Source organism: Micropterus dolomieu, linkage group LG17, assembly GCF_021292245.1.
Source record: "Micropterus dolomieu isolate WLL.071019.BEF.003 ecotype Adirondacks linkage group LG17, ASM2129224v1, whole genome shotgun sequence".
Lineage (NCBI taxonomy): Eukaryota > Metazoa > Chordata > Actinopteri > Centrarchiformes > Centrarchidae > Micropterus > Micropterus dolomieu.
The window spans coordinates 24,355,451-24,375,624 of record NC_060166.1 but is presented as its reverse complement, the minus strand read 5'-3'; the positions used below and the strand labels follow the sequence as shown (position 1 = coordinate 24,375,624).

General features: G+C 41.2%; 4 protein-coding genes across 5 annotated transcripts in view; 2 read left to right on the top strand and 2 right to left on the bottom strand.

The window, feature by feature from the left end:
• The first annotated feature begins 1,061 nt into the window (after positions 1-1,061).
• Positions 1,062-6,231, top strand: qpctla (glutaminyl-peptide cyclotransferase-like a). The gene is made up of 7 exons (XM_046073151.1): positions 1,062-1,802; positions 3,236-3,382; positions 3,471-3,764; positions 4,161-4,322; positions 4,524-4,623; positions 4,712-4,828; positions 5,798-6,231. Exons 1-7 carry the CDS (start codon positions 1,581-1,583, stop codon positions 5,941-5,943), a joined length of 1,188 nt encoding a protein of 395 aa, XP_045929107.1. The 5' UTR covers positions 1,062-1,580; the 3' UTR covers positions 5,944-6,231.
• A 659-nt stretch (positions 6,232-6,890) lies between these two features.
• Positions 6,891-9,605, bottom strand: six9 (SIX homeobox 9). 2 transcript variants are annotated; one of them, XM_046073153.1, is made up of 3 exons: positions 8,978-9,605; positions 7,843-8,019; positions 6,891-7,177 (listed from the first exon to the last, which is right to left on the bottom strand). In XM_046073153.1, exons 1-3 carry the CDS (start codon positions 9,533-9,535, stop codon positions 7,124-7,126), a joined length of 789 nt encoding a protein of 262 aa, XP_045929109.1. In that variant the 5' UTR covers positions 9,536-9,605; the 3' UTR covers positions 6,891-7,123. The 2 variants fall into 2 exon arrangements, with proteins under 2 accessions (XP_045929109.1, XP_045929108.1); XM_046073152.1 differs by having other exon boundaries at positions 7,859-8,019; positions 8,978-9,493.
• clptm1 (CLPTM1 regulator of GABA type A receptor forward trafficking) overlaps positions 9,086-20,174 on the top strand; it is a 34,738-nt gene continuing 23,649 nt past the window's right edge. The window contains exons 1-2 of the mRNA XM_046073149.1: positions 9,086-9,422; positions 12,120-12,305. Of these exons, the coding sequence (XP_045929105.1) occupies positions 12,270-12,305 (36 nt within the window). The 5' untranslated portion in view covers positions 9,086-9,422; positions 12,120-12,269. The remainder of the gene's footprint in view (positions 9,423-12,119; positions 12,306-20,174) is intronic.
• Positions 9,874-17,577, bottom strand: six5 (SIX homeobox 5). The gene is made up of 3 exons (XM_046073144.1): positions 16,860-17,577; positions 13,759-15,251; positions 9,874-12,821 (listed from the first exon to the last, which is right to left on the bottom strand). Exons 1-3 carry the CDS (start codon positions 17,543-17,545, stop codon positions 12,154-12,156), a joined length of 2,847 nt encoding a protein of 948 aa, XP_045929100.1. The 5' UTR covers positions 17,546-17,577; the 3' UTR covers positions 9,874-12,153.

The window sequence follows — 20,174 nt, the reverse complement described above, 5'->3', positions numbered from 1 at the left end:
TCCCTGTCTTAATTATACAGAATATGCAGTATAGTACACCATTATACATATACAATAGCATTAAATATTTACATACGTGGGAAATGCACAATATACAATTGTACAATACACAATAACAATACATACTACATAACAACAAACACATGGCCAACATAGGTCACATTTCACCTTTAAAAATCAAAACATATGACATAAATAAACAGATATTTGGAGGGAAATATTAAATGTTGCTTGGGAAACATAAACAACAATACATTTAGTTAGTGAAAGATAGTAAAATACACAGTTTTAATTAATTTTATTAGGTGATTGGTCGTAAAGGGAAAAACAATCTTACCAACTGAGAGATGCAGACTGCAGGAAGGAAAAGCTTTAAGCTTTATATATATTTTTACACCCCATTTGAATTATTTAACTAACGCACCTAAATGTTGCATCTGTAACAGGGGCGATAACAATTTATACCTTTGAACTATTTGTATTTGTTTACAAATTACCGCAACAACTTATGTTATTGGCCATTGTTGCATTTTATATACAGTATAATAATATATACACCTATTTTTTCACCTACTTGTACACACTGTACATAATAGTTATATGTTTACCTATCTTTGTTCAGCTTTGTTTGTTGTCCTTGTTTTTATGTCTTTCTTCCTGTAATTTGTTCTTGCACCTGTGTGTAACATCGAGAGCAACTTTAAACCAGAGTCAAATTCCTTGTATGTGTACACTCTTGGCCAACAAAGATGACTATAACTTCTTTATATAGACCAGTGCTGGGTAGTTTAATCTATAATACATTATAGTTTGTATTAATAATCTAATTCTGCAAAATAACTACTAACTAAAGCTTTAAAATACATGTAGTGGAGTAATACGTATATTTGAAATGTACCTCAAAATTGTATTTAAGCAGCCTGCAGTACTTGAGTGATGTGTATTTAACATGGTATTTAATGTTGTTTACTGTAGTACTTCTCCTGTCCAACGGGTGGCAGGAACGTACCACAACGCTGTTTACCAACCCTCATAAAAACCTAAAAGAAGTTACGCCATTTAATCCGAGAGTACACGTCTCGTAAGTGGAAGGTGCAAAATACATTTTCGCATGGACTTGTGCAGCAGAACAGTTGTGACAAGTTTGCAGTACCTGCTCATTTTGTTGCTGTTTTTCTCATAGGTAGCTGTTAGTGGATGAAAATGACACTACTAAAGAGTTTCAGCAGCTGGAGGTAGACTGAATGAATCTGGTTCTATGTAAATTATAATGTTTCCTGGATTCACTTGATACAAGCAGCCTTAAAGCCAACCATGCCTTCAAAGAGCTGGGCTGCTCCAGTCGCATTGAGGATCGGGACCACAAGAGACAGACCATCAAATGCGAAGGATGGATCATTATGTTGAATCAGGACTACAGACTGACAGACTGTGCCTGTTTTCCTCGAGTCTGCTTCAGATCAGCGTCCTCATCGACTTCCTGGGTGGATTTACCTCCTACATGCTCCACCAGTCGGTTTGGACACGTAGCTGTTAGGACGGATCGATTTTAGAGCGACACAACTCCGCATCTCCAAGTCATGACCAGGTCCAGTCGGCGATACGGTAAGCCTCTGCAGCAGAACAACAGCAGCGGCTCTTTCCCCGGCTGTGACCGGGTGCGGATGCCCCGGGCCCGGGTACTGCTGCTCTGTCTCATCGGGGTTCTGGTGCTGGCGGTGGTGCTGGGAGTCTACCTGTCCAACGACACCGCCAATGAACATGTGAACCGCATGCCAGCTGCAGATCTGACCAAAGACAGGGTAAGAGAGTAATGCCTGATAAATAAACACAGGCTCTAAAAGGTGTCTGTTGTGGGACTAGTTTGGTTCCCAAAGTGTCACTTAAAATATAATTACCCCAACCAGATGGTGGTGCATTGTCTGGACTTTGTTCTCACAGTAACCAGATATAAGACTCATAATTATAGTCTCACTATATCAACAGTACAGACTTGTTCTGTTCTGCAACATTCCCCCCCCCCCCCCCAGTACTGTTTATTTACCCTTAATATTGGACATATTAATAGGCCAGAGTGGCTGATCACGTCTAGTGCTGAAACTAATAGTGGATTATTCAGCAACTATTTTGATAATATATTAATCATCTGTGTTTTTTCCACATAAAAAGCCAAAATTCTTATTAAATATTCTTAAAATTACATTTAGCTTATCTTACCTTCTCCCTTATTTAAAAAAGTCGATCCTCTATGAGTATGCAGATATTATCAAAGGTGACAAGATGTACTTCACTGAAAAGTCTATTCTCAGTGCATGTGCAAAATTTCCACATCACTCTAGTGTAAGTTGCCTTTCCGACTGCGATTGGCTTCAAAACAAGTTGTGATGTCACAGTGCTTGTATTGTATAAAAGTCAGATTTGAGAGAAACTTTCCCCCTTCAGCAGATGAATGTGGAAACAGCCTTCTGGTGTTGAACTCAATCACTACACCCTGCACGGTGAAGCTCAAACATACAAGTGAAGCAACAAAAAAACTAAACACATTTTTGAGTGGAGGGGGAAGTGTTGGTCAGAACAGTCTGATACCATCATCTTGGGCATTAGGCAACTGGGGTGTGCATTTTTGACTATTTTCTATCATTTTATGGAGCAAATGTTTAATTGACAAATCGAGAAAGTAATGGGCACCTTTTATCGACAACAAAAATAATTGTTAGTTTCCTTGTGTTTGATGTAGTTCATCTGTCCCTTCACTGTTATCCCATACTTTTTCATTCTGTCCCAAATCACAAATTTGCTTCTAAGGTCTTCAAAATCTTTTACGACATGTGACACCCTCTGGCTTTAGATCCCCAATACAGATAAAACAAATGGACACATACAAAATAATGAAGAGCTACAGATCCCTCCTTTGGCATGGACAGACATGCAAGAGATGCCGTATATACAGAAAATAGTGGACGTAAATGACAATTATAATGTGGAGAAACAGATTGACAGTGTTGGGTGAATAAAGGGCAAACCCATATATGAAGAACGTGGATCAGAGAAGATGTCAAGCAACTTCTAGGTTCCACAAAAGCTCCTCTGTACGACCTGGAAAGAGGACAGATTCTGATTCATTAATCTTGGTGTTGTTGTTACACTTTGCTGTTTAACTCTTTGTTCACAGAGTGTGTTGTTTTTCTTTCTTTACCTGATCCCGCATTTGCTTTTTAATCTCCCATCCATCCAGTTGTCCCACAAACCCAGCAAGTGCTCTCCAGCTCAAATCCGCCGTCTGGCCTCTCAGGTGGACAGTACTCGCCTGTGGGAGACTTACCTGAGGCCGATCCTGATAGAGAGGCTCCCAGGCACGCAAGGCAGCCTGGCTGTGCAGCAGGTGCGTGGAAAGACTGATAGTTTCCTTCTCCTTTACTCTCAACATTTTCCTCACTCATGTTTAATCCACCCTCTCGGCTCCGCTTCAGCACATCACCTCCACTCTGTCTTCGCTCTCTGCTGGCTGGGCCATAGACTTGGACTCCTTCCAGTCTTCGACCCCCCGTGGCCAGGTCACATTCACCAACATTGTTGCCACTCTGGACCCCTCGGCCCCTCGCAGGCTGCTTCTGGCCTGCCACTATGACTCCAAGGCTCTGCCTCCAGACCCCCGGGCCCCTGAGAAGGTGTTTCTTGGGGCCAGTGACTCCGCAGCGCCCTGTGCTATGATCCTGGAGCTTGCCACCTCTCTGGACGCCCAGCTTAGATCATTCAAACAGCAGGTGTGTTTTGTTTGTCAGTACATGAATTGACGTCGTTTGCTGTGGTTGCACTTAAGGCATAGACAGCAGTTGGAGTAGATGCTGACAGACTAGTTTAATACTTTCCTATGAGAAAGAGAACAAGCTTGAGATGCTGAGAAGAGTAATTTCTTTCTTCTTTTTTCTCATTTCATCCCTCTGGCTCTTTGCCTGCAGTATAAAGTAGAAAATGCTGACTCTATGCCCCTTGTTTGCTCTGCAGCAGCCATCTGTACATAGCAGCATCTCTCCAGAGGCTGTGATTTATGCAGCCACAGTAGGAATAAACACTGCGACATCACTGCAGGAAGACAAACTGGCCTCCGTTGCTGCCTTTTGTAAAGTGCGTAATTAAATTTGATTTCTCTCTCCTCCTAGAAACTTCCAGTGTCCCTCCAGCTGGTGTTTTTTGACGGGGAGGAGTCATTTGAAGAATGGACCGCCACAGACTCACTGTACGGTTCCCGTCACCTGGCCGAGCGCATGGCCAACACACCTCACCCCGCAGGCTCCTCACACACCACCATGCTGCAGGCTGTGGTGAGGAAATTGGGTTTTGCTTTGTGCAGAAATACACGGCATCGCATCCCGATCCAGACACACTCTAAATTATGCATGACCAGGCTGAATATAGCAGACGGCCTACACACAGCCCGTTGTAAACTTAACAAAAGCAGCAGGTCTGTCAGGCCTTTATCCAGCTACTGCCCTCTCTATTTTGACTTTGAATTTTCCCTCCAGGACCTTTTTGTGCTGCTAGACCTACTCGGCGCTCCTGATCCACTGATTGCGAATCACTTTGATAACACGGCGCGCTGGTTTGACCGTCTGATTTCTGCAGGTGAGCCCTGGATGTTCCCTTTTTCATGCATATTTAAAATCCCTATCTTGTTGTGTGCGCTAACTCTGCCCTCACCCCTCGCTCTCAGAGAAGAGACTCCACCGACAGGGTCTTCTGATGTCTCACCCCTCAGAGCAGACATATTTTAGGAAGGATGTGTACCTTGGACCTGTACAGGACGACCACATCCCCTTCCTTCACAAAGGTGAGTGATCAGTGCAGGAGTTACTAAGAGTTCCTCCTGTGCAACTTAAGGAGGATTTGTCCCTTTCTTACCGGGGTACAGTTGTAAAATAAACTCCCCACTGATGTCAGGACAGGAGAGTCACTGCCCGTCTTCCACTACAAGCTGAAAACCCACCGTTTGAAACTAAAGTAAGCTCAAATAGAACTTTAGTAATCCTGAAGGAAATTCTTGTGCCAAAGATTGCTCAAAAATACAACAACACAAGAATAAAAACAACTGAGTAATAAAATGTAATATGCACAAGAAGTAAACGCCAACCCCAGTGCCTAATAGAAAAACAATAAAAGTGAGATACATTTTGTAAATAAAAAGTAAGCCACTACTTAACATGTCTTATTTCATCAAAATAAACCTTTAAGCACATGTACATCTGTATATAAAAGGTGTATACAGTGTACATTTAACTCTTATTCTTATTTTTCTATATCTATAATGTATTATATTTTTCTATTATATTTTAACCTATTCTAATGTATTTGTTGTGTTGTATCTGGAACTGCTATAACAAGTGAATTTCCCCAGCGTGGGATCAATAAAGTCTATCTTATCTTATCTTATGTACTGTAGTAGTCAACATGTTGTTTGTTGTTTGGAAGCGATGCACAATTTTTGATGATTGTTGATCTACCTCTTGCTGCTATGGATGTTGAATGCACTTATTGTGAGTCGCTATGGACAAAAGCGTCTGCCAAATAAGTATTATGTAATGTAATACAGTGAAGTCTAACATGGCTGCGTTTTAATGTGTGCGATCTAACACGCATGTATTTCCCATGATGGAAAAACATTTTTAAAAAATTTGTTCCTGGGGGACTGCGAACTACATCACAGAGTTTGCGCTGTATGTGTCAAAAGTATATAACACAATGCTGTCAGTCATCATCATTATCTTCCTCTTTCCTCTCCCTCCCCCCTACACACATACAGGTGTCCCCGTGCTGCATGTCATTGCCACTCCCTTCCCACAGGTCTGGCACACGCTGGACGACACAGAGGAGAACATGCACCGCCCCACTGTGGTGAACCTGACCAAGATCATGGCTGTGTTCCTGGCAGAATACCTGGGCTTCTGAACACCAAACACAGAGAGATATTTGTTGTGAAGGTCCAAGCAGCTGTCCCATGAAGACTGGAGTGCCACTGTTGTTTGTTACACTGATGACACATACTCGCTAAATGACCATGAACCAAATGCACAAGAGAAGAACCTGTTGAAATGAACTGAACTGTACTGTTACCAGTGTATGGAGATACCAGCTAAAACTTTACCAAAGACACAAGAGGGATGACCCCTGTCCAAATGTGTAGGCATGTGATGTGGACGGAAAGCGTCTTAAAGTATTAAAAGTTCTGGTACCGGAGAAAGTTGTGAAAGTCTGTGAATTTGATCCTGTGAAAAAAAAAAAATGTCATAGATGTAGCATTTATTTACCCCATTAATATGATTGAGATGCACTGAGACAGACTTTGTAACCAGCTGAGCTCTCTGAGTTGCTGTGAACATACAGTGACAATGGTGAACGACAGCCAGGCTGTGAATAATCCTATTGACTTAATTTGGGTGAGGATCTTGGCCTTACGACCTGCTTAAGTTTTATCTATATTACGTGACTCTACTGCACATTATGTGTCAGTCTGATTATGTTATTAGAGTGAAAATCCAACAAATGTTATTTTATACCATGTAAAAGGTATAATACAGCGTCTGGAATAAAGTTAAAATTCATTTTCCCTAGAATTTGATGCAATTTCATGAACTCAAAAATGCGGTTAGATGCAATATATGTGGTAACATTTTACAAGCATAATCCTGTTTATCTTCCCTTTAACAAGTGGATGAACCTGACTGTTGTAAATGTTTTAATACCATGTGGGAATATTGTATTTAAGGATGAGTGAGAGACCCTCCAAAGTGTGGACATCACCCCAGGACATTTGTGAACTGGTATGTTGAATTTAATAGGGGGCCTATAATGCTTGTATGGTGTTCTGAAGTCCCCTGGTAATATCTGCATAGTCATTTTTTGTAAAGTATTTGTTTTATTGACAACAGAAAATACAGAGTACAATACAAAGAGTAAGTAAATAGTTCATATAATTAAAAAAGCAACCAAGTAGCAGAAGAAACAAATTAAACATTTGAAGACTCAAATGAAGCATCCAGACATGTGACACAGAGGAGGTGGTGGATGAGAGAGCGGTGGAGGGCAGTGGTACTGGGGATGTGGGCTGCCTGGCGGTGAAACGTCATTGTCAGAAGAAGGGTATGTGTTTTGTGAGGTTCCTCCAGAGTAAGCGGTGTGGAAACTGAATGAAGAGATGAGGAGCATCATAAAAATGCGGCGAGTATCATGTCCAACATCAGTGTTGTATCATGTGTTAATTTAACCACAAGGGGGTGATGTTGTTGTACAATTAATAACTGACAAATTATGTGTGCAACACAAAGTTAAAGATTTGAGAGATGGAATGGTAGAATTAGTTATTATAAGTTTACTACAATGGTTATTTCTGTATTAATATTAGTATTTCCATTGGGTCACCGGAAAGTGAAGAGAAGTTATCGGTAGACAAACCAAACGTTTGCTTGATTGTAACGTCTGATTATCAGGTCTGATTCAGCCGTCATATTACTCCGCGGTCAACAAAACCGTTGGGTTTTTATCGTTTTTTTTATCCGTTTAATATAAGCTTCATGCATTGTATCAAAATCTGTCACTCTTTGAATTACTCTTTCTTTTTATATGAAGATGAATTTATAAATTATGAACTAAGACATTTTGTTTATGGCGTGAGACTCAACGGTTACTTTTAGATTGGTCCCCGTGTATCCATCCGCTTCCTAACTTCACTAGCTTGTAAATTACTTTACCCTGTCGGAAAGTCATGTCAAAATGTTTGTATAATAACTTGCTGTTGGTACGTAGGAGACAAGTAAATCATTAAAATGAGACAATTCCCCAGAGAGCGACCTGCTGCATCACTGACCCGGTAGCGTCCGTGCTTCGGTCCCTCTGCCTGCGGTTCTTGAACCAGTTGCTGACCTGTGTTGTTGTCAGGCCGGTGGCTGCCGCGAGCTCCCGCTTCTCCCGGGTAGACGGATAAGGTTTAAGGTGGTAACACTCCCGGAGTATGCTCCGTGATTTTTCCTGTTAGAAAGTTGAATAAATAACGTCAAATCTGAGCGTTGTTAAAACACAAATACATACCAAGAAATAGCTCTACAAATACCAGTGTAATCGAGTGCAGCTGCATTTGAAGTTTAGCCAAAGGAGTTTTAGCCAATGTATCACTAAAACTGAAATATCTTTGTACATAGGCCTATGTAAATAGGTGTTGCCATTTAACATTTATTGAAGATGAATTGTTCTTTTGTAACGGTGGCCAAAGCCCTTAAAGCAAATGTGATTCACTTTTGACAGTTTCTACCATTATAACTTTCCCAATGGTGGAAAAAGTAGTCCAATCAGATGCTTACATAAAGTAAAAATAATAACAGTGTGATAATATTCCATTTGAAGTAAATGTCCTGCATTTAAAACTTTACCAAAGTGAAATTACAAAATTACTACCAGCAAAATATACTTTAATTATCAGTAGTAAGTAGTAACCAAATGGCTCCTTTTAAGATCATTTTATTTATGTATTTATTTATTATTCATGTAGGCCTACTTGTATCATAAGTATGGTTGGTGTGGAGCATAGTTTACCTACTTTATATAGGCCTACTTTTGAGTGTGTTAGTCTATAACAATCATATTTTAGAGGAGGAATCTGAAAAGTAATGGCAAATGCATAGCCTAATTATAGACGTTAGAATATTATAGTAGAGTAAAAAGTGCAATATGATCCCTTGAAATGTGGTGGAGTGGAAGTATAAGATACTCAAGTATAATACAAGCAGTGTAAAACTGTACTTTAAGTATAGTACCTAAGTAAACATACTAACCTCTGGCCTTTCCATTGTGCCTGTCTGTTGGTGATACACAATCTCCTTCACTGATAGTTTCACAGCTAATCAAAATTCACAAGTCCCAATAAAAAATAACAATAAAATACCAGAAAGCTAAATAACAGTTGGGGAGCACATTTAGGATAAGATTATACCTTGAAACAGTAGCTGGTCTCCTCTCCATCCCAGATGGTGTGTGGTAGAGGGAACTTTCTCCTTATGCGATACTTCCCCACAGCTCCCAGGGGTCGGCCCCTCTGCCCCTCGGCCTCTATGTAGTGGGCTCGGAGCCAGAGCTGCTGCAGGAGTGGGTGGCTTCTTGGGGAGAAGGGGAATCCCTCCAGCAGGGAGTAGAGGTCTATGAAGCGACCCTGGTGAAAGGCCACTGCGGCTTTAGCCTTCAGCACACTCTCTAGCTCCCCGGGGGAACGAGAGGTGGAGGAGGAGATGGCAGGAGGAGGAGGAAGAGTGCGGAGGAAGCCAGCAAGTCGATCCATGTAACCGCTCTGCAGAAGGACCTCGCACACACAAGCCACCTGCTCTGCTGTGAAGATCATTGCTGTGGAAACAGGATGGTGATCCCTAAAAAAGTAGTGAGATGTAAGTTGAACCAAAGATATCTTCCAACAACCTCTCTTAAGTTTGTACGGGAGAGAGCTGAAGCCTCTGTGGAGCACTGAGACAGAACGTGCATGTTTATCATTACTCATCATGCCCCGGCAGAATCAAATCACAGGTAACCTGAGACCATCAGGGTTATAACAACACACCAGGCATCCTCTTCTTCTTGTACAAACACTTGCATGCAAACCCTCACACACATTTTGGAGCTTTGCTTTTGTATTGGTATTCACCCAGAGAGAGAGAGAGAGAGAGAGAGAATGGGATGGTTTTGTCGTGCAGAAAGAAAAAGCATTTGAATAAAATTTTCTTGCCAAATTGGAAGCAAAACTCCTCTGGCATATAGTCTGACTGCTAATAAACACAGATGATTTTTTGTAAATGTAGTTTATTACAATATTATGTAATATAAAAAATAGAATGCATTTGAATACAAAAATGAGAAAACAAAAACTTTTGAATGACAAACAAATGATCCCTTTCAAAACTATCAAAACGTCTATCAAAATACATTATCTTTGGTTAAATCTGGAGTCATATACGTCATGAGTCAGGTATGAAAGAGTAAAAACAATTCTTTGGCTACAAACAAACAAGGGTACAAATGTGCGTAAGCCCACAGGGGCTTTAATGTCTACATACTTTGGTAAGAAATGGCTCATATAAACAACACAGACTACCATATTTTACATATAGGCACATTTCCCTTTACCCATAACAATTTAAATGTTCAGTAAAATTCAAACTTTTGATTGATTTGTCAAAGCCATTTACTAATCTACCCAAAGGCCACTGGGAACATGTGACCTTAAATGTATTAATGAGGAGTGACCTATTGTACATATCACAAAATGACACAAACCTATTTGCCATAAAAAACTGATTTAATACCTGTGGTCTAAGATTGTAAAACCTCAGTTTGCACAACAATATGACCTTCCAAGTGAAAATGAATATCATTTCCTATCTGCATTTTTCCATAAGGACTCATTTTCTCTCAGTTAAAACTAGAAACCGATTGATACATGCTTTAAATACATTAAATGTACAAAAAGACAAACAACAAACACTAATAAAAACAAAACACAAAGGCCATTATTGTAGCTAAATGCGACACTGAAGTGTATTTTTGTGTACCATAATTGGCCAAAGTTTGACCGCTCCCTGTTATTAGAGCAGACGGTGATTCTTAGGTTTAAATTGAATGAGCTGTTCCTTCAATTTACGACAGATTTCAACAGGAAATCAGTATCCTGTTTTCTGATTTACCTGTTTTAGCTATTCTGTCAAGTTTGATTATTACAGTCAGAAATTTCAGAACAGAATATGAGTCCCACCCCTGTCATAACAACACGGCAGCGCAGCGTAAACATTGTGTGAATGAAATGGTGCAAAATATACAAAAAAAAAATAAAAAGAAGAGGAGATCGAGCTGTGACTATGCAATCCAAACTGTCACATTATGTTTCAATGGAGAACAGATCCAGAAATTCAGGTATTATAGCAAAAAGTCCATAAAATGAATCCAAAATGTGGTTGGATACATAGCAATTGTACAAACTGTGAACATTTTTTTCAAAAACATCGAACATGTAAGCTTTAAAATAAGGCACTTATCACAGCAAACTTTTTAGTGTCGCGCTTCATTTAAAAGCTGGTTTTCTAAAAGCTTTTTCTCATCTCCCAAGTGTACTGGCTTTTCAACTCAGCCATTGTGCCACATAGTGTCCTAAACTAAACACAAACTTAACATGCATTGCATAGAATTTAAACCCTTTTATTCCTTGTGTTATATTTTTTACTAATGGAGGGCAGCATTTTCTCTTGAAACTGTAAGTAATTTAAAACAGTTTACTGATAAAATGCAACCCAGACTTTAGTAAATTGTTGCAATAAAATATCGTTTGATAGCCCTTGAAGCTATGATGTAATAATAGTTGAGGAAAACAAATTCCAAACAGTTTCACATAAAACTAAACTCAGTTCTGTTTGTAAAGAAGAAAAAACCTCACCATATTCCTGGAGTTTGTAGAATAATATATTGAGGCTGTGAACAAGAAGAAGAAAACCAACATCCTGAATCTTGGCGTTCTGGACAGGCAGCTATTTCTAGATGTCTTTGCCAGATAGTCTGGTGTATAGTTACTGTGCTGGATCCACAACAGACTACTTCTCTTGCCAGCAAAAAAAACCCAGACATCTTTTCCATGTACAGTTAAACTTGGTCTGCAGTGCACAAAACTGCAAAGAAGAGCTAAGGGAATAGGCAAAGCCAAGACGTCTTGCATAATATAGTCTTTCTTTTTGAACACCAGAACTTGTAAGTAGGCCAAGCAGACTAATCTGTGTTAGTTCTTCTGTCTGGATCTGATAAAACAGGTAAGGCACGTACGGATTTTAGCAAAAAATACAAAAAACAAACTCTGAAACACATCATTCTTAGGCGAAACCCAGAGAAAATTTGTGATGTCGAACCAGCAGAGGTGAACATCACATATAATCCTGCCCACCCATGTGAAAAAGAGCTGCAAAAAGTGCCAGCTAAGACCATGATGTCCTAAACATATTGTGAAATACATTTGGGTCTTGACAACATGGAAAACTTTTAGATCACTAAAAAACAAACAAACAGCAGAGTCTGTAACCTACTGTATGCTTCATCGCTTTTGTTTTTAGAGACATGGGGTTGCCAACCAGCAACGTAAACAGACTATATGCCCAGCTCGTCCTCCACAGGGACAGACTGGAGCTGAGTCAGAATCTTGGAGTCCCCATCCATCTCCTCTGGATTCCCCAGTGCTGAGTTGGCTTCCACGTCCTGTTCTGATGAGGGGCTCCCGAGAAGCAGCGACTCTCCTCCAGGTAGGCCTAACAAAGCTGGGTCGACGGGTAGGTCCCCCTTGCTGCGGACATCAAACAGAGTTAGACTAGCCGAAGTGGAGAGGGGCACAGGGCTCCAGGCTGGGTGGGACAAATGGGAGCTGGGTGTCACTCCGCTGTACATGGGGCTGAGGGTAAGCATACTTTCTGGAGTAAGAGTGTTTGGCGTTGTGGGGGTGACTGAATGGTCCAGCGAATGAGGTGAGGGGACAGCAGGTGTCCCAGTCTCTGGTGCACAGTATGGTGGAGACGAGTTGATGAAGCTTAGGGGAGATGATGTGAGGCCAATGGGGGTTGGGCCGGAGTTGGTTAAAGGCTGCGAGGCTACAAGAGTGGTGGAGGGGGTGAGGAGGGGACTCACTCCATTAGCAGAGATGGGTGAAGCCTCGTGGACTGGTTTCATGGGCAAACTGGTGAGTTGAATGCCTGCTGGGATGGTCAGAATCAGCTTGCCTTGCTGGACACTCAGGTAGGGGCTTCCACCGAGGAGAAGGTTACCTACAGCGGTGATAAATGATAAATTGACAACAATCAAGACTGTGTGACAACGTTCAAACAAGAGGCACACCAGTTTGAGATGTAGCACCATTACCAGCACCACTACAGCTCTGTACTGCTCATACGTTGAGGCAGCAAGTTAATTACAGTCCAGTACTTCCAATGATGTGTTTTACACAATAAACATTTGCTGTAAGGAAAAAATGTCAATGCTTTGTCGACTTTCCCTTAACTTTGTACAGTTACAGATGCTCTTTTGTTTTGTGTCAGAACATGTTTTCAGTTTTTTGAGGCGTTGTTTCTTGGGTGTGCTTAATGAATACTTAATGAATAAAACAGCCTACAGTATTGATAAACATATCTGACGAGCAGTCATGAAAATATTTGAAAGCTGAAACAATAAAACATTAATTGTCAACTATTTTGATCATCAATTTATTGTTACAGTATTTTTTAAGGAAAAATGCTAAATATTGACTCTGCATCAGCTAATCCATGTAATGAAGTACTTAGACTACGTAGATTGGCTTTCAAACAAATAAACAGTTGCCATATACTGATCGTTAAGTGCATAAACAAGCTATTATGAAGTATTATTTTCATTGTCGATTTGTCTCCATTAGTCCCTTAGTCTATATAATATCAGAATATTGTGAAAAATCCCTATAATACAGTCCTTTTTTAGATGCCCAAGTATGTCTTCAAATTGTTTGTTGTATCTGAACAGTAGTTCAAATCCTAAAGATATTCGGTTGATTAAGATATATTACAAATAAAAACATAAACTCCTCACATTTGAGAGGCTAGAAGCGGTGAAAGTTTGGCCATTTTAATTGCAATTTCTTAAAAAGCTTCATCCATTATCAGAACAGTTTAATTTTCTGTCAGTTTCAGCTCTGCTTGCTATATTTGTAAATATCTAATAAATTCAGAGTACCTGGAGCCGCAGAGGGCAGCTGTATGATCCCAGAGTTGAGGAGCTGCACACCAGGGCCCATGCTGTTTGGGGGACCCACCGTCTGAATGGGCCTCAACTGATTTATCCTGAGAGGACACTGTGCGATCCCTGCAGCTGCAGGAGCTGAAGTCAGGATCTGCAAGGGCACTCCAGCAGAGGGGATGGAGAGAGATGGACTGGCGGGCACGACTTGGGGGAAAGAGATGCTGGAAGACGTTTGGATGGAGGAGACCGGGACCAGCTGAGGCATGGAGAGGGGGACTAACTGTGCTGGTGTGGCTCCTTTGGCCTGGGGGACTGGGACTACTTGTGTCGGGGAAGAGATGGAAATAACCTGTGGGACCTGGATATTGCTGGCCGTGGAGTTTGTAGTTTGGTCCCCCAGTTGGTGTGCCGTTCGCTGTGGGAACTGATGGTTGTTAAGCTGGGAGATGGAGACTATGGTTGCGGCACCTTCAGGCAGAGTTGTTGAGGCATCTTGCTGGTGCTGTGGCAGTCTGTTGCCTGTGTTCACGGTCTGGCTTTGGAACAGAGGAGCTGGCGAGGTGAGGGGGGATACTGGGACCAACTGAGGGCACTGGGACACCTGGGCTCCTGAAGAGTGCTGGACCAGCTGGGATACTGGGATACCCTGGATGGAAGGCACAACCTGGGGCAGAGAAAAGACCTGAGGCGTGGAGGAAACCACAGGGCTACAAGGGTTTAACTGGGAGCCGGCAGTGGCAAAGACAACATACTCTCCTTGCTGACTGGAAAGAGACACGGCAGAACTGGTGAGTACCATGCCTGCAGACGACATAGAGGGCGGGAGGGTGAGGGGCTCCTGGTGTTGGGTGTTTTGTGATAAGACTAGTGAGGGGAGACTGGTTGGGGAGGACAGAGTTGGTGAGGAAGGGGATAAAGATGAAGAAGAGGAAGACACGGTCTGGATGCTGCCCTCTGAATCAGGGACACTGATGAAATCCATTGCATTGCCGCTGTCTGTCTTGTTTTGCAGAGGAGGAGAGATGATGGGTGGAGGGTTTGAGACTGCTGTGGTGTTAGTGCTAAGAACAACTGCTGGAAGACTGCTTGGCTTGGCCTCCATGGCTGAAACTTCCTGTTCTGCCAAAGAAACTGCTTGCTGCTGGTGCAGACTAGGTTTGCTTATTACCTGAGCCCCGTTCAGTATCAAAGGAGAGTTGGTTGCAACAGGACTCAGCGTGACTGTCTGGCAATCGCCCAGGCTTAGCCCGTTAATTATGACACCAGCACCAGTACTGGAGATCAGGGAGTTTCCATTAAGAAGTAATGACTGAGAGGCGGCGAGGAAGCCGCCAGAACCGTTAAGGATGAGCTGGCCTCCTGTGCTACATGGGACAGCAGAGAGGGAGATGATGGATGCTGTGGAGCCAACAGTCTCCTCTGGTTTGTCAGGGGTGTCGTCCATGGGGCTCGCTTCGTCCTCTGTGCTGTGGTTCCCATCAGACTCACTGAAATGGGGGAAAAAAAATCAATGGGTCAATTGAACACTTGTAAACACAAGCTACTTATTATACCCCTTTGTTATTTTCTAATCCCTTTAAACTCTTTTAGCTTGTGACAGGTGGTGGAAGAGTTTTATTTTTGCCCTGTGTTTTGCAAAGCTGTACAATAAAAATGTTTTGAGGTCAACTTTGCACAGACGGTAGCACAGCAGTATGCACTGTTAGACAGGATATGTTTGAGATTTTATATATATATATATATATATATATATATATATATATATATATATATATATATATAAAACACACACATAAACACGTTGTTTTGCAGTAATAACCAAATACTTAATACGTAGAAAGTTTCAGCATTAACTTTACGCTCCTTAACAAATGTTTAACAGATTTTTCTATGAAAAACCTGATATTTTGTCTCACCACCACACGTACATAGCTGAAGTGTATCTCAGAAGGACATTTAAAGTTATTGTACATTTCTTTTTTTAGAAAAACAGTGATATGCAGACAAACCATATCCTCCCTAAATATTATTTAAATGTCACTATTTTTGGGTGACTTTGCAGTATCTGTCAAAAATTGTCTTTTAGCCAAAGCTGATACATTTGCACTGTTTACAAACATGTCCTGTATCTGGTGATTAGATAAATAAATAAAGACATTTTATTAGGCTTAAAAACTGGGGAAATGCACTAAAGATAAAAAGTTTGCACATTTAAATTCAAATTAGTGATTAAAGTTTTCTTGTAGTTTGCCCACCCTGTGTGTGGAATCGCTTTCTCTGTGGTTAACTTGTGATATGCTAATATTATTAATCCTTGTCTGATCATCTGGATCAATATAAAAGCGTCTGTGTGCAGACAGTAAGCTGGATCAGATTCCTAGAAACCCCTAATGAATGAATGAATCTGTTTCATGAATCCCCTTTAATGTGTGCAGCCTGGTCGACCACATCGACTGTCTGCCAGACCACCAGAAACCTTTAAGTCTGATAAGAAAAGTCTGCTGTATTCTGTCTTATCTCCTCACAATGTGCCTCCTCCCCCAGCTTGGTGACATAGTGGCTGTAAAACTCTGAGACTTCAGCCTGTGTGAAAGCAGTTTAAGTGGGCTTTTTTTCCTGTTTACCCTCCAACCTTCCCTAGTTTTAACCTCAGTCACCCTGCAGGCCCTAGGCAGCAGTGCAGGGTTTCAGGAAACTTGAGCCATTGTGGGGGCCTGGATCTCACATTTCATAACAAAGCAACATGCTCCTGGTCTCAGACCTGTGTGTGGCTTTACAGCTGTCAAAAAAAGTCTCCTCCTCTGTCCATCTTCTCACTTGATGCAATGTTTTCTGATGTTATTTTTTGTTACTTTGAAGTGTAATGTGTAATGTCCACACTCGTTCTATGCTGGCCTGTGTAGGCCTGCAGGTCTTTGTTTACCTTTGGGGTTTGGTCTGGTAGTTCTAGTGACTATTCTGAGTTATCTCTGGTGTCATAAAACAAGCCGCTCTCAAATAAACAAAGGAAAGTTCAAGATAGCTGTCGCCTAGATTGCCTATCTCCAACACTAGATAAATGCAGTAAGTTTGTTCCCAGTGTTGCTTGGTCTTGCCTTTTGCTGTGGGTCCCGGACGGGGTCCTGTCCCTCTGCCTGCGGTTCTTGAACCAGTTGCTGACCTGTGTGAGGGACAGTCCGGTGACTTTGGCCAGGTTTTTCTTCTCGTCCGGTGTAGGGTACCTGTTGCTCTTATAGCACTCTTTCAGTGCATTTCGGGACTTCTCTTTGAAGCAGTACACGGTCTCCTCTCCGTCCCAGATGGTTTTGGGCAGGGGGAACTTCTTCCTGAGCCGGTACTTGTCCACTGCGCCCAGGCTGCGGCCCCGGGACCTCTCCGCCTCCTTGTAGCGGGCTTTCAGGTACAGGTCCTGCAGGAACCCATGGTTAGACGGGTGGAAGTCGTGGCTCTCCAGGATGGCGTACAGCTCCTTGAATTCGTCCCGGTGGAAAGCCACCAGTGCCTGGGCCTTCAATAGGATCTCGTTGCCACGTAGCAGCTCGGACGAAGGAGGTATGGTGGATAAAAATCTCCACAGGCGATCCACATTGCCCGCCTGCAGAAGGGCCTCGCAGAGACATGCTACTTGGTCAGTGGAAAAACTCAGTGCCGACTTTTGGAAACTTTGAAGTAATTGTTCCGAATCTTGCAACTGATCTTCCTCTTTTTTGGGCTCCGTTGCCTTTGGCTCCTCTGGGCTGTTCTCAGATTGTTCTGTAGACTCCAAAGACAAGGAAGCCATTTTCACTTTAACTTTTTTTTTTTCCTCCAGTAGTTCCTCCTCCTCCTCCCTCCCTCCCTCTGCAGCGCAGCACTCTCTCCCACTCTCCGCCAGTCGACCAAACCATGAATGTGCCTGCAAGCTAGCAGCGGTCACACCCCTTTTCTGACCTAACGTACAGTCTTTGTTACTTAATGCCCTGTAGGCAAACCTTCACATGTTAGAATATTACTCATGCATACACAAAATTGTGTTTCCTTTTATATAGTGTAATCAACAGTTATTATAATTTCTGCTCCACTAGATGGCTGCTCTACCTTGTTGGCCTACCCAGGATTTAATCAGAAGTTTGTAGAGCAGCTTTCTCCTATTTGGGCACAACACAGTTACACTTACTTACAGCTTAATGATCTTGTCTCCCAGGAAGAGTTAAAAGCTCTAATAAAAAAAATGTGAAACCAAAGTAGGCAATTGCTATTCCTAAAATGTATTTTGCATTTTGTTGGCTATCTGTTGTCCTTTGTCTGTTTCAATGTGCTCCATTTTATATTATTTGTAACTCTGTAAGGATGAACATCATCTAGGCCACGTCTCCCCATGAAATAGAGATTTGAATCTCAAGGGACTTCTTGGTCAAATGAAGGTGAAATACATTTAAAAATGTTCTTCTCAGTAGCACCTCAGATTTGTTTTTGGATAAAACCTGTCCCACGGCAATAATATGACATTTCTGACTAAAGTAGATGATGGAACACTTTGACATCCACAACTTAAGTACAAGTGTCAATATTTTAATGTTCATATACTCCACTACAAGTAAATGTCCTGCATTCATGATTTTACTTAAGTAAACCTACACAAGTCTTTGTAACAAAATGTACCTAAAGAAAGTAGAGCGGAACCGATTAGTCTATTAAGCTATAACCACTTAATAATTTCATGTCACTTCTCAAGCTAAAATGCTAATCTTTCCCTGGTTTCACCACTTTTTAAATGTGAGAATTTGCTGTTTATCTCATCATTATCATGATAGTAAATTGAATATCTAGTCAGGGAAATAATCTGCAGATTAATTAATTATGAAATTTTTTTCCTAAATAATAGTATTAATTAGAGTTATATCATTGTATAATTACTGATGCATTAATGTTACTACTAGGTGGCATTTTAATGTTGTAGCTGGTGGAGGTGGAGCTATAGCTACTTTATATACTGTTTATCATATGTTTATGATGAATAAAATTACACTTTCCTCCACTGGTCACTGTTCAGTGGGCTCATTATGCAAGTAATCACAGTAAAGGGATGCAAACAACAATTAGCCTACTTTCATCATTGATCAATCTGCTGATTATACTCCTGATTAATGGATCTATTGTTTTTTATAGGCCTATATATTTATACATAAGAAACATTTTTTAGAAATACATCTCAGAGCCCAAGGTGACATATTAAAATTGTCAGACTACTAAGATGTTCAGCTAATTAACACGCAGAAAAACAGTAAATATTGGCACTTTGTAAGCTGGAACCAATGATTATTTTGGCATTTAAGTTAATCAATTAATTGACTAACTGTTTCAATTCGACAACAGTGCTCATATCTAAGCTCATATATACTGATGAAACCGATTTTCCGATTTGTGGCAGTAGTGACTTTGTGATAATCTTATCCTACTTTTATTTATTTTTAAAAGCACCCCTAAGGGATTCAACATGCAGCCAGACAGACATATCCGTTGTGATTAAATATTGGTTATTTTCAATGGGAGATGTCTAGATCCCTGTAAAATACATGCAACTGTTCAGAAAGTGCCATCTGACAGCTCCTGTTCATCCAATGGCATGTAAATAAGTGTTGGTGTGTCTTAAACAGTTAATTTAAACTGAGAAAATTGTCCAAATTTCATATCATGCGCTAGTGTCAATCTTACACCTGTGAAGACAGAATGTAATGTAAGGCTACATGCGTTCAGGTAAGACTTGTTGGCATCCCAGTTTTCCAACCGGCGGCTTCCCAATGCAAATACTGACAGTGCAAACACACACAATTTAGTCAACACGAACACAGCAGAAATAATTTGCGTGTCTGACATGCTTTTAGTTTAGATTTTTTCAACAGATCACACTTGTTAAAAGAAGAAAACATCAATTTAGACACCTTTAGTGTGTCAATGCACGTGGCAGCATCTCTGCATTGAATATATGAAACCAAAACACTTTCTGTATATCAGGTAAAGGTCTCAGGACAAGTTCAGAAAATAAATCACTTTTGTTATTATAATAAAAAACTGAAAGCTTACATTTGTATGTAGGCCTACAGTTCTTAACCTGGACCTCAGATATTAATAAGAAACTTTGTGTCAGACACAGAAATGAACATGTTCTTTATGATATGATAAGATCTGAGTGTGACCTGCAGATGAGGTGTGAACGAGGCCTGGCAGGCTTGCAGACTTTCACCTCCATCAACAACCATAGGAATGCAAATCTTCCTTGTGGGAATGTGGGCTTGTCTTAGCCCCCCTCTGGGGTTAGGTTGTAGCTCAGGACACTTTCTTTGATCTTCTCTTTTTTGCCCATACATGCTCTAGTTTGTTATCTGTGCTGGAGAAATACTTTGGTTCACTGTATCATGTCCATGATTGGG

Bases quoted from the DNA above. Each gene is read 5' to 3' on its own strand.
- six5 (XM_046073144.1), bottom strand. From the start codon at position 17,545: ATGGCTTCCTTGTCTTTGGAGTCTACAGAACAATCTGAGAACAGCCCA. The intron at 15,252-16,859 runs GCAAGACCAAGC...CCCCCATTTCAG, and splicing joins TCCGGGACCCACAGCAAAAG to TGAGTCTGATGGGAACCACA. The intron at 12,822-13,758 runs GTACTCTGAATT...TCACCGCTGTAG, and splicing joins GCTGCCCTCTGCGGCTCCAG to GTAACCTTCTCCTCGGTGGA.
- qpctla (XM_046073151.1), top strand. From the start codon at position 1,581: ATGACCAGGTCCAGTCGGCGATACGGTAAGCCTCTGCAGCAGAACAAC. The intron at 1,803-3,235 runs GTAAGAGAGTAA...CCATCCATCCAG, and splicing joins CAGATCTGACCAAAGACAGG to TTGTCCCACAAACCCAGCAA. The intron at 4,829-5,797 runs GTGAGTGATCAG...ACACACATACAG, and splicing joins CATCCCCTTCCTTCACAAAG to GTGTCCCCGTGCTGCATGTC.
- six9 (XM_046073153.1), bottom strand. From the start codon at position 9,535: ATGATGAGTAATGATAAACATGCACGTTCTGTCTCAGTGCTCCACAGA. The intron at 8,020-8,977 runs GTATAATCTTAT...ACTTTCTAACAG, and splicing joins AGACCAGCTACTGTTTCAAG to GAAAAATCACGGAGCATACT. The intron at 7,178-7,842 runs GTCGCTCTCTGG...CTCTTCATTCAG, and splicing joins CCGGGTCAGTGATGCAGCAG to TTTCCACACCGCTTACTCTG.